Source organism: Bombina bombina, chromosome 1 (genome assembly GCF_027579735.1).
Source record: "Bombina bombina isolate aBomBom1 chromosome 1, aBomBom1.pri, whole genome shotgun sequence".
Taxonomy (NCBI): Eukaryota; Metazoa; Chordata; class Amphibia; order Anura; family Bombinatoridae; genus Bombina; species Bombina bombina.
This window is the reverse complement of record NC_069499.1, coordinates 1,455,900,314-1,455,919,453: the sequence shown is the minus strand read 5'-3', so window position 1 is coordinate 1,455,919,453 and position 19,140 is coordinate 1,455,900,314. Positions and strand designations below refer to the sequence as shown.

Below are 19,140 nucleotides of genomic sequence, written 5' to 3'. Positions count from 1 at the left end.
GGTACATATCCCCAAATCCAGAATTCCAAAATCCAAACTTATTCTGAAATCCAAACTTTTTAATTAATATTTAAAAAATATAAAAATTTGCTATTTTTCCCACCTGTAAGTCACAGTCTCCTGTATTTTTTATTTTGTTTTTGAATATTACCTTTCTGATTACAGTACTGTACTATCTTTCTGATGGTGCTATGAATACAAAAGTATTAAAAATGATATAAAACTACCTTTAGTTTACATGTATAATCTGTATTATGACATGTAAATATTGCCAACATGACATAAGTTATTTGTTGGTATGATCCCCACTACAAACTGTTCCATTTTAAAGATGGAAATATTCCAAAATCCAAAATATTCCCGAAATCCAAACCTTTTCCAGTCCCAAGCAGTTTGAATAAAGAGTTTTCTACCTGTTTACATTTCCAAAGAGCAGATTGGCTGACAACTGAATCACCAGAAATGTCAAGACACAAATAGCAAAAGGGCATACAAAGCAGACAAAGTGCACAGTACCAAGAAAAATGATAGAAAGAAGACCATTCATAAAATAAATTAAATAACGAGTAGCCGAAGGAAAATGAAATAAAAAGAGATATCAAAAGGACAGGAGGGGTCATAATGCAAATGAATAGGATGAGAAATTGAGAAACATTTAGAAAGAAAGAATATTGATTTGTAAGAGACTGTATTAGATCAAATTGTGTTGAGTTTTTTTGTAAAAAGGCAAAAGGTTCAAATTTCATTTATTTGTATTTCTTGATACTGAGCTAACAGTGTATTAGAATCTCATTGACAGCTGAAGTGTCCAGGTTACAGTCTGCTCAAGAATGTTTGCTGGATGCCCTTTAAGGACAGTGATACCTGAATGCTAAATTATTTTGACTGTCTAACAAGTCTGGATTCTGTTGCTTTTTGGTAGGTATGGCCAAAATTTGTTATTTGGATATTTGTTTGTCAAACACATTCTAAATATGGCTGAGGGTAGCAGCATTTGGGTAATTTCTGCACCAGATATATTAGTGTCAATAGTGGAAGACACCAAGGGCCATATTTATCAAGCTCCGTATACGATCGGGTTGATTGACACCCCCCGCTAGCGACCGCGGCATTGCACCAGCAGTTCACAAGAACTGTTGGTGCAATGATAAATGCCGACAGTGTATGTTGTCTGCATTTATCGATGTGCAGCGATGTGCACGCTACTTTGTATCATGTCCGCTCGCACATTGATAAATATACCCCTAGATCTGTTGAAGGAGCAGCATTACACTATTTGGAGCTAGTGAAACACATCTGGTGAGCCAATGACAAGAGGCATATATGTGCAGCCACCAATCAGCAGCTCCTAAGCCTACTTAGGTATCTTTTTCAACAAAGGCTACCAAGAGAACAAAACAAATGAGATAATAGAAGTAAATTGGAAAGTTGTTTAAAATCACATGCTCTATCTGAATCATGAAAGGAAAAATTATGGTTTCATGTCCTTTAACATCTATAGCTGTGTACATACATTCATAATAACTCACATATCATTCATAATAACTCACATATCAAATTCTTGCAAAAAGGAAACACACTTGGAAACACAAATGGCTTATGTAGGTAACTGTTTGTAAAATATTTGCATGTCTGTTTTGTTATGGTAACATTATCTCACTGAATAGAACCAAATATGTCTCCAGGGGCTGGGGTTTGGCATTTTGGGGCATTCTTTGACCATGCTCCAGATACCTTTAAGACCCAACATGCAGAATTCATAAAGATGAGGTTATCTTGTTTTTCTAATTTCATTTTAACTGTTTTCTTGTTGTGCATACGTTAGAGTGGACTGTTTTGTAGTTTTTTTTTATTTTTATTTGTTTATTCTGTAATTTTTTTTAAAGATGTTTTTGTTTTATGCCTTCACAATGGTACTCGTTTTATGTGCCAAACGTTGAGCGGTTTCATGATAGATGCCTCTGATTATAAAGGAGAGTGAGTACAAATTTGATGTATTTTGACTTTAGATGATGTGGTGAGCCTTTTCAGTGAGATATTAGCTTCTCATACAGGTTTAATTGATTCTAAGCTATTTATCAACACCTTGTAAGTGCACTTACCTAATCACGCAGGATTTTTCCCATGTCCAAACAGGCATGGGCATCTTCAGGGGAGCAATAGGGAAAGACACCCCTTGGAATTTCGCTCCTTATATGCAAGAATATAAGCACCAATACTTTTATCATCAAATTTGCTTTGTTCCCTTGATATTCTTTGTTGAAAGATAAACCTAGGTAGGCTCATATGCTAATTTCTATGCCCTTGAAGGCCACTTCTCAGTGCATTTTGACAGTTTTTCACAGCTAGACAGAGCTTGTTCATGTGTGCCATATAGATAACATTGTGCTCACTCCTGTTGAGTTATTTATTAGTCAGCACTGATTGGCTAAAATGCAAGTATGTCAAAAGAACTGAGATAAGGGGGTAGTCTGCAAAGGCTTAGATACAAATTAATCACAGAGGTCAAAAGTGTATTAATATACCTGTGTTGGTTGTGCAAAACTGGAGAATGGGTAATAAAGGGATTATCTATCTTTTTAAACAATCAACATTTTCAAGTAGACTGTCCCTTTAATCCTTCTATTTTGTTCCTTCTCTAGATCGCCATTACAGGTCACAATTTAATTTTGTTTTTAACCCCTAAACCATCGGTTTAGGAGTTAATATGTTTATTATAGTAGTAGATTAGGGGTTAATAGGTTTATTTATTAGTTGCCATGTTGGGGGCCGGCGGTTTAGGGGTTAATTGATTTATTTAGTGTCGGCAATGTGGGGAGAGGCGGATTAGGGGTCAATAACTCAATTTAGCATCGGCGATGTCGGGGAGTGGCGGAATAGGGGTATTTAGACTAGGGTTTTTTGTTAGGGTGTTAGGTTTTAACAGAATTTTCTTTTCCCTATAGACATCAATGGGGTTGCGTTACGGTGATTTGCCATTCTGCGATCACAGGTGTTAGTTTTTTCATTGATGTCTATTTTGAGAAAGTGTGGGGGAAAGTGTGCACGAGCACGTAAACTCAGCCCTTTGCTTTTGTGCGGTATGGAGCTTAAGCACCATACCGCACAGCACAAGGAGGTTTTTCAGTAACCTATAATGGCAGCGCTATGGAAAGTGTGATACCGCTCATATTTTTCCCTTCTTTACGCACCCGGTATAATACAAAAAAATAAAAAATCTTGCTTTTAGTAATCTTAAAGGGACATTAAACTTTGAGATGGTAATATAAAATGAAAAATCATATATATATATATATATAAAGGTCTGCAATATACTTTCATTATTTATTTTGTCCCCTTTTCCTGTAATTCCATTCTAAATTGTGAGGTTTTTAGTTCCTATTAGAAATGGAAGTGCAGAACACTGTTATATTCCACACAATCATTGGCTACACACTCTAGTGACCTATTTATAACTGTCCCTAATTGGCCACAGCAGAGAAGGTAACCTAAGTTACAATATGGCAGCCCCCCTTGTTTTCTAGACACTAAGGGCCAGATTACAAGTGGAGTGTTATTTAATGGTCCCGCTCAAGCTTTAACTGTCTCCACTAGAAGTAAGCTTTTTGCACTTGTCAGTTAGCGTTCGTATTACAAGTTGAACGTAAACTGCTTTAGCTGGCTCTCTAATACGTTGAGCGAAAAAAGCCCAACTTAGAATAGTGTGTGGGTGATAACGTATTCCCCCAGAGAAGTCAATAGAGCAAATAAAGTGGGGGAAAAAACACCCTACTTGTGCACAAACCCGATCGCATATTCGCATATTCTCAAGTTCGCTAACCCGACATGAAAATATGAATTTCACATTCCAATGTTCTTCAAATAGAAGAAAATGTTATATTTATTCATAAATACATATTTCTACATATATGATGTTTTTTTTGTGCAAATATATATTTCTACCTATATATACATGATTATATATAGGTATAGATATATATACATATATATACAGTAATATATATCTATAAATACTTTGGACATATTTTCCCTTTGTGAAGAACATTGAAATATGAAATATTTACAGTAAATTCACAGTATAACACTTTATTAAATATGTATATTGCAATTATATTGGAATTAACATGGATTGTTTGAGGATTTGCATCATTTAATTTACAGAACATGCCCACAACTTTGAAGATGTTTTTTTTTTATTGTGAAGCAAACAACAAATAGGACAAAATAACAGAAAAAGTCAATGTGCATAACTATTCAGCCCCCTAAAGTTAATACTTTGTAGAGCCACCTTTTGCGGCAATCACACCTCATACCTTTGGATAAGTCTCTATGAGCTTGCCACATCTTACCACTGGGATTTTTGCCCATTCCTCCTTGCAAAACTGCTCCAACTCCTTCAAGTTAGATGGTTTGCGCTTGTGAACAGCAATCTTTAAGTCTGACCACAGATTTTCTATTGGATTGAGGTCTGGGCTTTGACTAGGCCATTCCAACACATTTACATGTTTCGCCTTAAACCAACCAAGTGTTGCTTTAGCAGTGTGTTTGGGGTCATTGTCCTGCTGGAAGGTGAACCTCCGTCCTAGCCTCAAATCACGCACAGAGTGGTACAGGTTTTGCTCAAGAATATCCCTGTATTTAGCACCATCCATCTTTCCCTCAACTCTGACCAGTTTCCCAGTCCCAGCTGCTGATGTTCTTTGGGTGATTTGATGTGTTGGGTGATGGCCGTAAAGTTCAATTTTAGTCTCATCAGATCAGAGCACCTTCCTCCATACATTTTGGGAGTCTCCCACATGCCTTTTCGCAAACTCAAAACGTGCCATTTTGTTTTTTGCTGAAAGGAATGGCTTTCTTCTTGCCACTCTGCCATAAAGCCCAACTCTATGGAGCGTACGGCTTATTGAAGTCCTATGTACAGCTACTCCAGTCTCTGCTGTGGAACTCTGCATCTCCTCCAGGGTTACCCTAGGTCTCTGTGCTGCTTCTCTGATTAATGCCCTCCTTGCCCGGTCCGTGAGTTTTGGTGGGCGGCCGTCTCTTGGCAGGTTTGCTGTTGTGCCATGTTCTTTCCATTTGGTTATGATATATTTGATGGTGCTCCTGGGGATCATCAAAGATTTGGATATTTTTTTATAACCTAACCCTGACTTGTACTGCTCAACAACATTGCCCCTTACTTGTTTGAAGAGTTCCTTGGTCTTCATGGCAGTGTTTGGTTAGTGGTGCCTCTTGCTTAGGTGTTGTAGCCTCTGGGGCCTTTCAAAAAAGGTGTGTATATGTAATGACAGATCATGTGACACTTAAGATTGCACACAGGTGGATATCATTTCACTAATTATGTGACTTCTGAAGGTAATTGGTTGCACCAGAGCTTTTTATGGGCTTCATAACAAAGTGGGTGAATACATACGCACATGGCAATTTTCTATTTCTAAAAAATAGGTTTATGTATATATTTTTCTCATTTCACTTCACCAACTTAGACTATTGTGTTCTGATCCATCACATAAAATTCAGATTACTAAAACATTGAACTTAAGGCTGTAATGTAACAAAATAGGTAAAAAGTCAAGGGGGTGAATACTTTTGCAAGGCATTGTATATATGTCTCTATGGGGCCTATCTATCAAGCTCCGTATGGAGCTTGAAGCCCCGTGTTTCCGGTGAGCCTTCAGGCTCGCCAGAAACACCAGTTATGAAGCAGCGGTCTAAAGACCGCTGCTCCATAACCTGTCCACCTGCTCTGAGGAGGCGGACAGACATTGCTGCAATTCAACCCGATCGAATATTACGGGTTGATTGACACCCACTTGCTAGCGGCCGATTGGCTGCAAATCTGCAGGGGGCGCCGTTGTGCCAGCAGTTCACAAGAGTATTGCTCTCCGCATTCAGCGATGTCTGTCGGACATGATCCGCTGATCGGATCATGTCGAATAGACACATAATAAATAGGCTCCTATGTGTGTACATATGTATTTATGTGTTTATATGTACATATGTCTGAAATCACATATAAATACATATGTACACACATATAAACATATATATATATTTACATACATACATATATACATAATTAGACATGTATATGTATGTATCTCTATGTAAAAGCCCTTTGTTTGCCTTTTTTTTTCTTCAGACACCACATATCTTTGAGCCCTTATAACTTATTTGTGCAATATTTTTTTTAAATAATTTTTATTATATGGTGTTATTATGAGTGTAACTGTACTATGTAATGTACTTTTGATTTGTTTTGTGACACTTTTTTGTTTTGCAAAACAGTTAACTAGAACTCTAAGGCTGCGCTAACCCGACGTGCGGTAACTTCAATTGAGCTCAAGCGATTGCATTTACTTTCAACTTGTAATATGAGCAAGAAAACCAACGACCGCATGCACCCATGATAAACCCCTTTTTGCTTGCACATAACTGTTTGCGTTCCACTTGTAATATAGCCATAACATTTTACCCTTATTATGTCAATATTTAAACAGCTATACATATACATGTTATTCTCAGACTAATCTTTTCTTTGAATGCAATGCATCATTCTATCTAGAATTTATTTACGGCCAGATTACAAGTGGAGCGTTATTTAATGCTCCTGCTCGAGCATTAACTGCGCTAGAAGTAAGCTTTTGCGCGTCAGGTTGTGCTCATATTACACGTTGAAAGTAAACTGGGGGTTTTTTGCGTGCTAATACCAGTGTAAAAAGCTAAACTTACAATGTCGCGTGCGCTATAACATATTCCCCCATAGAAGTCAATGGAGCAAAAATAATGGTAAAAAACACCCTACTCGCGCGCAATTTTGTGAACATGAGGGGAGGCGCTTATGGGCTTTAAATGTTTGCCATGTATCACTGTTTGTCTGAGGAAGTGTAGAAAGTCCCTGAAACGTCACAAATTATATGAGTCTTTCACTTCTTTGAAATCCAATAAGTGCTGTCCATCTTTTCAATATCTACAACCATTGGACTGAACCCTAGTCGTTGGCATTTTTGTAGTTAGAATGTGGGCCCTTCTGAACTTGTGTATATATATATATATATATATATATATATATATATATATATATATATATATATATATATACTTCACCAGCATACAGCAGTGGTGGTGTAAAATGCTTGGAGAATATTATCAGAATTGAAAGAGAGATTCAGACAGACCCTGACAGTCCCTCCCACTTTCTGAAACTGTCAGTTTTATTTTACATAGAACAATTACAAAGTGCAATGCAATTTGTAAAAAATTTATGAGAATTGAAAGAGAGATTAAAACATAAAGTCTGATATAAATATAATATAAAGTATGATCCTAATTTACTAAAGTTACACATAAACTTTCAAAGCATAAAAAGGATTTCTAGAATCGTGTGAGGGATCTTGCAGTGCTGGAGGATCATTTTAGACAATTTCATCTGAAATGAGAACTTTATATCATCAGGTCCTAGGGTAATTGTTTTGGGACAGGGTCACAGTTAGGAATAAATTAGGGAAGGGGCATCAGATCAGTGGTGGCAAGGGATTAATTGTGATGGGGATTTGGGTCAGAAGCACATATTTATTTGTGTTGTGGTGGATCAGTTCCTGTAAGGGGTTAATATCAGTGGCAAAGGATTGAGTTATCTGTGCTTAGGGTTTAATTGTGTTGGCGAATCAGGTCAGCAGATGTAAGTATTAATTTTTCTTGTGAGGATTTGTGCATTGGCAGTCAAGGTTTAACCCCTTAAGGTGTTTAGCTGTAATTTTTCTCTCTCTCATTTACTGTTCCCATACAAATTATATATTGTTTTTTTTCAGGTCAAGAAGGACTTTCTTTACATACCATTATTTGTATCATGTCATATAATTTACTTTTAAAAAAAATAATAAAATATGGTGAAAAATTTAAAAAAAACATGTTTTTTTACTTTTACTTGAAAAATCTTTTATTCATCTACAAAAGCTAATGAAAATAACTGCTAAATAGATTCAAAATTTTGTCCTGAGTTTAAAAACACCCAATGTTTACCTACTTTTTTTGCAAGTTATAGGGCTATAAGTACAAGTAGGACATTGCTGTTTTAAAATATATATTTTAAAATGTATCAATAGTGACATTGTAACACTGTCCCAAACATAATAAATGGCTGTTACTATCTGCCTCACTTGCCTGGCAGATAGTAACAGCGGTATTTTGGCGGAAGTGATCTCTGATCGCTCCCGCTGCCTGTTTTAAGTCCTGGCGGTTCAGGACCGTCATCAGTCCACAAGGGGTTAATCAAGATGAGACATTTAATGTTTAACTGTGCTGGGTGAATTACGTTAGTGATGGCAAGGGTTTAACTGTGCTGGGTGAATTGGGTTAGTGAAGGCAAGGGTTAAACTGTGCTGGGTGAATTGGGTTAGTGATGGAAAGGGTTTAACTGTGCTGGGTGAATTGGGTTAGTGACGGCAAGGGTTTAACTGTGCTGGGTGAATTGGATTAGTGACGGCAAGGGTTAAAATGTGCTGGGTGAATTGGGTTAGTAACGGCAAGGGTTAAAATGTGCTGGGTGAATTGGGTTAGTGACGGCAAGGGTTTAACTGTGCTGGGTGAATTGGATTAGTGACGGTAAGGGTTAAACTGTGCTGGGTGAATTGGGTTAGTGACGGCAAGGGTTTAACTGTGCTGGGTGAATTGGATTAGTGACGGCAAGGGTTTAACTGTGCTGGGTGAATTGGATTAGTGACGGCAAAGGTTAAACTGTGCTGGGTGAATTGGGTTAGTAACGACAAGGGTTAAAATGTGCTGGGGGAATTGGGTTAGTGACGGCAAGGGTTTAACTGTGCTGGGTGAATTGGATTAGTGGCGGCAAGGGTTAAACTGTGCTGGGTGAATTGGGTTAGTGACGGCAAGGGTTTAACTGTGCTGGGTGAATTGGATTAGTGACGGCAAGGGTTTAACTGTGCTGGGTGAATTGGATTAGTGACGGCAAGGGTTAAACTGTGCTGGGTGAATTGGGTTAGTGACGGCAATTGTTTAACTGTGATGGGTGAATTGGGTTAGTGACGGCAAGGGTTTAACTGTGCTGGGTGAATTGGGTAAGTGACGGCAATTGTTTAACTATGATGGGTGAATTGGGTTAGTGACGGCAAGGGTTAAACTGTGCTGGGTGAATTGGGTTAGTGACGGCAAGGGTTAAACTGTGCTGGGTGAACTGGATCAGTGGTGATGAGGGTATAATAGTGGTGGGAGGTTGGATTCAGTAAAGGTTAGGGGTATTGTATCAATGTTAGGTTTTAATTGGATCTTGGTTAGTGTTAATGTTCTATACTTCTGGTACTTATGTAATGTAGTAGTGTTATAGCAACTAGGGTCTGAAATTGCCTGGCATTTGGTGATAAGGAACAGCTTTTAGGAGCTGTCATTATTTAATAAGCCATATTGTGAAATGTTACTAAGTAATAGTGGTGTGAGTTTGATAAGATCTTTAAAATGGGGAAACTATAAGAAATCAGCTAGATTTATTTCCTAGGAACAACTTTGTTATAGTGGGACGAATAGGAGCTAGCACTTATTTTATAATAAAATATTCCCACTAGCAGTTGGTCTTACAATACTATTCCAATGCATTTTAGCATAATATTAAATTAATATAGGAAGCATACATGGGCATATGCAGTTACAGGTACAAAACCCTTTAACCAAATCTCTTGGGACCAGAAAAGGCTTAGATTTCAGAATATTTGTATTTGCCTCTGTAAAATGGGACAGCTTAAAGGGGATGGGACAAAGTGTAACAGTAATATCTAATGTCATTTAGGCTAAATTTACATGTCATAATTCATTATATTAAATTAGTTTTTAATCAGTAAATAAATATAAACTATTACTTGCATTTGTGTACACAAGCACCAAACCAAAGACAAAGACGGAATTGATTGGGACTTACTGGTGTGGATAATTTGTAATAATATATAACACAGTAGGGGTTTTGTAGTGGGCAGGTCATGAAGACGTTTCCCTAGCCTTTGGGGTGTTATGGGGGAATCATATAGGGCTGAAAGTTGTGGTAAGGAATGCAGGTTCTAGTGTTTATTACTGTGGTGAACGTAGGGGGATCCCCTTGATGTGTTAACCCACTTATAGGATCATTGAATTTTAGCCTGTGAGAACTTTATACCAGGTCAAGGAAGGTGTGATGGAAAAGGGGTTTGCATAGCATTAAGCTGCAATTAATAGACATGTTTGAAATACTGTTGGTATTATTTTTACTGGCTACCCAGAAAACAAATAGCTGTTAGCCAATCAGTTGCCAGTAGAATTTTCATCATGCGCAAGCCTCAAATGATGGCAATAGATTACTTTCTATGTAGCAATCCTGTCACTATTGATTGCAAATAACGTGATATACCCCTATGACTTATTAAAATTACATAGTTAAAAAAAATATAGAATTGTTTAATTTTTCAAAATAGTATGTACAGCACAGTTTAAGGTGACAAGGATTTCATTATCATTGCCTATTAATGAATATTACATCATTATATTGTTGTACTAGATACAGTACTGCTTTTGAAGAAAGTAGAACAGTGAGTAGCAAAAGGAGAAGAAGAGAGAAAACGAAGGGATTGAAGACAGAGGATGTAAGTACAGAAGATGGATGGAGCAGAACCTTAAAAGGGATATCAAAGTCAAATTCTTCATAAAATATTTATATTTTCATAGTGAAAATACTTTGCAATGTACATTTATTATGCAAATTAGATATACAATATCTCGTGCGCTTTGCTTCAAAGTACTGCGTTTAACCACAGCGAAACTTTCTTCTGCTGATGAGAGTAAATGAACATAAAACAACTGACCAGAAGTGGTTTGTTTTTGCTGCACATCCCCAATAAAGGGAATCGCTGTGGTTAAACACAGTACTTGGAAGCAAAACGCGTGAGATATTGTATATCTAATTTGCATATCTTACCCAGAGTTCCCTGGTGCATTGGTAACAATGTATACAGAGTACTTCCTCGGAAAAGCAAGCAATGATACTTGCCTAGATTTGCTAATTTTCTATAAAATAATTTTATGGCTCTTACCTTTTTAAAATGGAGGATTTTAATTGCATGCTTTTATCTCCACCATAAATCAAATGAGTATTGCTTTACGTTTTACACAAAATTATTTTATCTTGATTCAGGGAACTTATTGCAGGCTGGCTACAGGTTTCATTATGCATTATTCACCATGCACAGGTGCCAGTGATTGTCCTATTTCATTGTAAAATATAATTTTTATTATACAATAATCAAAAGCTATTAAATAGCAGGCTCAGTATTATTGAGGTTAAAGCTACTAGGACACATAATCTATGACATATTGTTAAGGGTATAAAGCAGGGGCATATTATGACCTAGACGCCGTTTTTTTGGAAGATGGGGGGCAGCACTTTTTTATATCACTTGATGGCTTCAACAAGCCAGGGCACCATTGTTGCCTTTAGATAAGGCCCTGGTAGCACAATCATTATCAATACTAAATCAATAAGCCACCATGTTTTTTTTGTATATCGACTATGTACATTTTATGTGGAGGGCTATGGAGGCCCCAGACAACACATTTTCTGAAAAATCTAAATGAAAACCTGGTACTTAAATCAAGGTTTTCCGGTTGTGCCTTTTTTTGCAATTTGGCATCTCAACACACCTACCAGAGTTTTCTGGGGGCTCTCAGAGATGATGTGACACATGGGCAAGGCCCACCGTTGCTTTTGTTTTTTTTAGTTTTTCGTGTCATGTCATGGACAGTTGGACTCTATGTTGGATCGGGTAGCAGTGGGCGGGCAGAGCTCCAGACCCATGAGTATCCCACATTGTGTGGATATTTTGTAATTGGAATGAATAGAAAAAGGAAGCTTAAAAAACATCTTAGTGGAATATGAAATGTCACGTTACATAGTTTGGAATGAGACTACTGCCTAAAATCCTCATTTAATGTAATAGGAAAAACAAAAATGTCAATGTAATGATTCAAAAACTACCAAATGTATTTACTTTTCAGGAATACCATTGAAATACTAAATATCACCCAGTTGGTACAGGCATATAAGAAGCTACAAAATATAATTTAAAATTGAATAACTAGCTGGCCAGAAACTAAAGAAGTGAGCATTGAGTTCCAACAGCCTTGAGAACCTACACACAATGAAAATATTAAACAAGAGTCTAGTACTTTAGTAATAAATCACAGTGTAAAGTGAGCTTTAAAATGTAAAAGGTGTGGGTTATTAGCGAGTGCATTGTTTTTATCAACATCTTATGTATTGCTGGTGTTTTCAGGAGCACATTTCTATCACAGAGAGGTGAGGTCTGCACAGTGCAGCTTTCCTACGTCTTCAGCTCCGATGCCGGTCAACATGACCGTACCTCTCCCTCATTGGCCGAATGGCATTCTAGGAATGGCACTACCCAGATGCTGCAGCCTAGAAAACATCCAGCCACACCGGGCTAAATTTGAGGTGCGTCTAGCAGCAGCGCACAGCAACCAGCAAGGAGAAAAGGGAAGCACTCTAAGAAGTCTTATGGGCTCCAAGCCAGGGCACCAGGGCATAATTTAAAGGTTCCAGGCCACTCTAGGCACAAGCCTTGTTTGCCTAGTCCATAATATGCCCCTGGTTATTTATATAATATTATTACACTATTTTATTCTTAAACCCCTTAAATTAATGTTGTAAATGTAACAACACCAATATAAAAAATGTTTTTATGCTTGTGAGGCATGTCACTATCCATCAATACGGCAGGGGAGAGTTCTGTTTTTTCTTCTTCTTTGTTGCATATAATAAGGAAAACATTTTAACACACAGACATATACTTTCTGTAAGATTCGATATAAAAATTCCAGCAGGAAAAAATATATGTAATATGTTACTTTTATATGCATGATAGCATTTGTTTTGTTTTGTTTATAGGTACCTGTACTGGCCCTTTAAGAAAACAAACAAATGGCAAATTACTCACATGTGCTGTACACTGTATTACAGTGCTGTACTGTAAATGCAGAAGGCAAAAACTCTTATGCAAATCTTTTGTTTTCAGCTAAGAAGCCTGTCTAATAATGTCCTTTATATAAGTCGTTATGGTAAAACAACACAAATTGAACCGGTGTCTTAAATTAAGATGTCTACCATAGGAATTTGACTACCGCGTCACTTCCGGTGACATGTAGTCAGCTGCTGGAGGGTTGTGGCGCTCTCTGCGCATGGTTAAGGCACAATAAACAGCGCTCACTGGAGGCCCAACCTCCTACAAACAGCTGTTTACGGCAGAATAGGTAACAACTTACTTTAGAACACCGGTGTTCTAAAGTAAGTTATCTACCGTGTAGGAATTCCCGCCTGATCGCTCTGTCCTTCTCTCCATAACACAGATTTTATTTTGCAATAATTTTGAAATAGTTTTTACTTGCTGTATTTAGTTTCCTTTTCGCCGTTCTATACCTAGCAATATCTCAAATTAGTCAACGGTATACTGTGCTGTATTTTTGTGTTTTCTGATTCATAATTTCCTAAAGCCTCCAATATAATCCTCAGACATTTTTACCTCGTAATGAATTATCTTCTTGCTTCCACCAATGTCTAATTGATTTGTTTTTAAACAATAGTAGCAACCTGTGCAATAATAACACTTAATTGTATAACTTTATTTTATTTTTAATATTTAAACCCGTTAAATTACATAGAAAATGCAATCAAAACATAGCAATAGCCATGGGACTGTAACGGGAGTTTCGTTCGTTCGGAGCTAATTAGACATTGGTGGAAGCAAGATGATAAAATTCATAATGAGGTAACGTCTGAGGATTATATTGGAGGCTTTAGGAAATGATCATTCAGAAAACACAAAAATACAGCACGGTACAGCGCTAACTAATTTGAGATATTGCTATAAAGGTATAGAACGGCGAAAATGAAACTAAATACAGCAAGTAAAAAAAATTTCAAAATTATTGCAAAATAAAATCTGTGTTATGGAGAGAAGGACAGAGCGATCAGGCGTCAATTCATACGCGGTACACAACTTACTTTAGAACACCGGTGTTCTAAAGTAAGTTGTCACCTATTCTGCCTTAAACAGCTGTTTGCATGCGCAAAGAGCGCCACAATCCTCCAGCAGCTGTTTACACATCACCGGAAGTGACGAGGTAGTCACATTCCTACGAGCTAGACAACTTACTTTAGAACACCGGCACAAAACAAGGGCTTCCTGTGTTTATCTATCCTTAACTGGGAACAATAGGGGAGATAAATCATAAATTACTAAAGAGGCTTTTCAAAGGTTATATCCATAAACTGCAAAATAATGCAAAAGATAAAGGGACACTCAAGTCAAATCAAAATTAAACTCTCATAATTCTGACAGAGCTTGCAATTTTAAGCAACTTTCCATTTTACTTCCATTAGCAAAATGTTGTTATTTTTTTTTACACATTTTGAGTCACCAACTCCTACTGAGCATGTGCAAGAATTCACAGAATGTACATATATACATTTGTGATTGGCTGATGGCTGTCACATGATACAGGGGGACTGGAAATAGACATAACTTTGAAAATTTTCAGACAAAAATCTACTACTAATTTGAAGTTCAGACTTAGGGGCCGATATATCAAGCTCCATATGGAGCTAGATGCCCCTGTTTCTGCACGAGCCTTCAGACTCGCCGTAAACAAAAGTTACGAAGCAGCGGTCTAATGACCGCTGCTCCATAACTTGTCCGCCTGCTCTGACAGAAATCAACCCAATCAAATACGATCGGGTTGATTGACACCCCCTGTTAGCTCTCAAATCTACAGGGGGCAGCATTGCACAAGCAGTTTGATGTGCAGCAGACATGATACGCTACATCATATCATGTCTGCTGGCACATTAATAAATAGGCCCCTAAGGGGTAGATTTACTATATGTCGAGCGAACATTATTCGCTATAGCGAATCATGTCCGCTTGACATCGCTAAATGACAACAGCATACATTGTCGCCATTTATCATTGCACAAGCATTTCTAGAGACATGTTTGTGCAATTCTGCCCCCTGTTCACTGGCGGCCAATCGGCCACTAGCAGGGGCTGTCAATCATCCTGATCGGATTGGATCAGGATTTTTTTTATCCACCACCTAAAAGGTGGTGGACAGGTAAAGGAGGTAGCGGTCTTATGACCGCTGCTTCTTAACTTCTGTTTCAGACGAGCTTGAAAAGATGGGCCTCTGAAGCAGCATTTGGAGCCCTAAGTGCTATTGCATTGTCTTTTTAATTTCACTTTAAGGACCAGGGCTATTTTTACATTTCTGCAGTGTTTGTATTTAGCTGTAATTTTCCTCTTACTCATTTACTGTACCCACACATATTATATACCGTTTTTCTCGCTATTAAATAGACTTCCTAAAGATAACATTATTTTCATCATATCTTATAATTTACCATAAACAAAATTATAAAATATGATGAAAAAATGGAAAAAAAAACACTTTTTCTAACTTTGACCCCCAAAATCTGTTGCACATCTACAACCACCAAAAAACACCCATGCTAAATAGTTTCTAAATTTTGTCCTGAGTTTAGAAATATCCAATGTTAACATGTTCTTTGCTTTTTTTGCAAGTTATAGGGCAATAAATACAAGTAGCACTAGCTATTTCCAAACCATTTTTTTCAAAACTAGCTATAGTTACATTGGAACACTGATATCTGTCAGGAATCCCTGAATATCCCTTGACATGTATATATATATTTTTTAGTAGACAACCCAAAGTATTGATCTAGGTCCATTTTGGTATATTTCATGCAACCATTTCACCGCCAAATGCGATAAAATAAAAAAAATCGTTCACTTTTTCACAAACTTTAGGTTTCTCACTGAAATTATTTACAAACAGCTTGTGCAATTATGGCACAAATGGTTGTAAATGCTTCTCTGGGATCCCCTTTGTTCAGAAATAGCAGACATATATGGCTTTGGCATTGCTTTTGGTAATTAGAAGGCCACTAAATGCCGCTGCGCACCACAGTTGTATTATGCCCAGCAGTGACGGGGTTAATTAGGTAGCTTGTAGGGAGCTTGAAGGGTTAATTTTAGCTTTAGTGTAGAAATCAGCCTCCAACCTGACACATCCCACCCCCTGATCCCTCTTAAACATCTCTCTTCCCTCCCCCACCCCACAATTGTCCCCGCCATCTTAAGTACTGGCAGAAAGTCATTCAGTGCTAAAATAAAAGGCTTTTTAAAAAAAAAAAAAAAATATATATCTATTCAGCTGTGATGGACCCCCCCTTAGACCCCAACCTCCCTGATCCCACCCAAACAGCTCTCCCCCTGCAACCCTCCCCATGCTACCTATTTGCTGCCATCTTGGGTACTGGCAGCTGCCTGCCAGTACCCAGTTTGCCTCCCAAAAAAAGTTGTTTTTTTTTTATACAATTTGCATTTTTCTGTAGTGTAGCTGCCCTCCTTCAATAACCCCCTCCCTCTCCCCCTTCCATATCATTTGATGGTTATTTTTCCCTCCTCCCTCTCCCTCCTTCCCATTCAATTACATTGGGGGCATGTGCGCGCCCCCTGCAGGCCCCCCCCCACACTCCTAGGACCAGGTGTGCACATTGCACATACAGGAACCGGATGCCTAGGAAACGATGGGCCGCCCACCCGCCTCCCTGCAGCTGCTCCCACCCACCAATGATCGGCACCATCGCTACCGGTACAGAGAGGGCCACAGAGTGGCTCTCTCAGCATCGGTCTTGGAAAAAAGCTATTGCAGTGATGCCTTAATATCGAAGCATTGCGGCAATACCTTGAAAGTGGCTGGAAGCGATCAGGATCCCTTCCAGCCACTTTAAACCCCTAACAACGTACAGGGTACGTCGCTGGTCTTTAAAGACCAGTTTGTGTGTGACGTACCCTGTATGACGTGTGTCGTTAAGGACCCCTGTACGTCCCCGCCAATCTAATCTACTGTATTTACTAATGCTTTCCAATTTACTTCTATAATCAATTTTGCTTAGGTATCTTAGTATCCTTTTCTAAAGAGTAATCCTAGGTGAGCTCAGGAGCGTGAATGTGTCGATCTCGCAACAGTGTTTGCAACGATGTTTATAGCATAAAAAATGCTACAGAGACTCTATGGCATTTGCAACTATGTATAACACTGCTATAAACATGGTTGCAAACACTGTTGCCTGATGGCTGACAAATAATACCAAGGCCCGATATTCAAAACCTTGCCACTCAGGCAAGATATTCTAAGAAGTCTTGTCAATATGGCGAGGTGCTTAAATTTTTTTTAGAAAGAAAAGTTTTATCTTGGAAATTGTTTATGCTGCTATGTAGTGTTATTTGTGTTAGACAGAGACTCCTACATTACAATACAAGGTCTAAAAAAAATCCCAAAGATTTTATGTGATTCTCTCCATGCCGGCGAGGTTTTGAATATCAGGCCCCATAAGAGCTAAGCAAAATTGATAATAGAAATCAAATGGAAAGTTGTTTAACATTGCATGTTCTACCTAAATCATAAACTTTAAGTTTTGACTTTACTGTCCCTTTAAGTCTGGAAAGTGTGTATTTTTTGCAGTTCTGATAGGGCACAGGGCAAGCTAAATGTTTAACATATCTGTCCCTAATGTGCAGTTTGTTATCTTATCATTTCTGCTGGAACACAGTGAAAATTACAAACTGTTTTCTCCAGATGGTGGATGGATGACCATTAACAAACTAATTGCACTTGTTAATCTGTTTATATTAATGTAATAATATAAGACTGCAGAATAATTGTGCCATTATCTCTTTAATTGCTGATATACTATTAATAAACAATATGCCTGATGTCCCTTTAATAGAGAGATAGCACAAAGCTAAACACAGTAGACTGTAAACAAGTATACAAAAGAAAGGATACAAATTGTGTTTGTGACAGAGAAGTGAGTGCGCAAAGGAAAAGAGAAGACAGAGAGAGACAGCACAGAAAAGGGAGAGGTGCAGGAATAGACAGGAAAGGAGACACAAGAGGGATACAAAGGACAAGTATAAGAGACACCTATGAATAAAAAACAGCAAAATGACAGGAGATAACAAAGGGGCAAGGGAAGAAAGTAATAGAACAGTGCACATAATAGTAACAGGTGAAGGAACAAAAGCAAAAAGGAGGGACAGTGAAAACCAATGGAGGAGAGGAAGGAAAAAAGGGGAAATCAGAATGGGAAAAGCAGACGGTCAGCATGAGGATGAGGGGATAAATAAATACACAGAGAGTACTTAGTAAATAAAAGTTTAGAGAAAAAGGAAAGAAATAGAGAGAAAGAGAAAGGGACTGGGCAAAAATACAATGAGATAAAGCAAAGAAAGAGCAAAATGAGAGAGAAAGATAAGGATCAGGAGAGGGAAACAAGAGAGAATAAGACAATGTAGAAGGGAGAGAGCAACAGGATGAACACAAATAGAGAAAAGAGTTTACTAAGAAATATCAACACTACCAAATGAAGAATAAACCGCCGGCCTTACCCAGGATGACTGCATACAGTAGCAGTAAATACTTTGTCATGGCTGCTGGTTGTGTTGGGCCTGTGAGCCACTTGCTGCATTCAGTACACATCCCAATCTCTTGACTGACTTATTGCTAATCATCTTGCCAGGCAGATCTCCCCCCTGTGATCTGTGCTGAAGAGATAAGTGCAAGTTCTCACTATCACACTCAGCCTGCTGACCTAACACACTGCCCCAACTTGTCATGACATCAGTGGAGTAGATTTCTTAATCATTATTTCTGGATAGAATTGGGAATAATATATTATCACCATGTTTGCTGTGGAGAAACCTTTGACAAAAATGTTTTGATCAATAACTTAATTACTTATTTATAGTGCCCAAATGAAAGAAAATATTAATAAGGTAAAAATTCTGTAATGAATAGAGCAGTTTTTACAAAACTACATGCATAGCGTATAACTGACATTTTAAACAATGCTTCTTGTTACCATACTTAAAGTAGTTGAATGGGATAAAACAATGGCAGAATAATACCAGTGTAGTAATATTGCTTTTTTGTATGTAGTTATATACATCTGTAATGCATCCTGACTTAAAGGGACAGTGTACTCTTCCAGCAACATGTTATACACACATG

At 37.8% G+C, this 19,140-nt stretch overlaps 1 protein-coding gene across 8 annotated transcripts in view; it reads right to left on the bottom strand.

Annotated features, from left to right (window-relative positions):
- LOC128653023 (mucin-5AC) overlaps window positions 1-18,627 on the bottom strand; it is a 353,148-nt gene extending 334,521 nt beyond the window's left edge. For 3 of the 8 annotated variants that reach the window (XM_053706103.1, XM_053706120.1, XM_053706110.1), the window contains exon 1: window positions 18,519-18,625. In XM_053706103.1, the coding sequence (XP_053562078.1) occupies window positions 18,519-18,609 (91 nt within the window). In that variant the 5' untranslated portion in view covers window positions 18,610-18,625. Of the gene's footprint in view, window positions 1-18,518 lie in introns of all 8 variants that reach the window. The other 5 variants (XM_053706065.1, XM_053706075.1, XM_053706088.1 and 2 more) reach the window with 4 other exon arrangements.
- Between the last annotated feature and the right edge of the window lie 513 nt (window positions 18,628-19,140).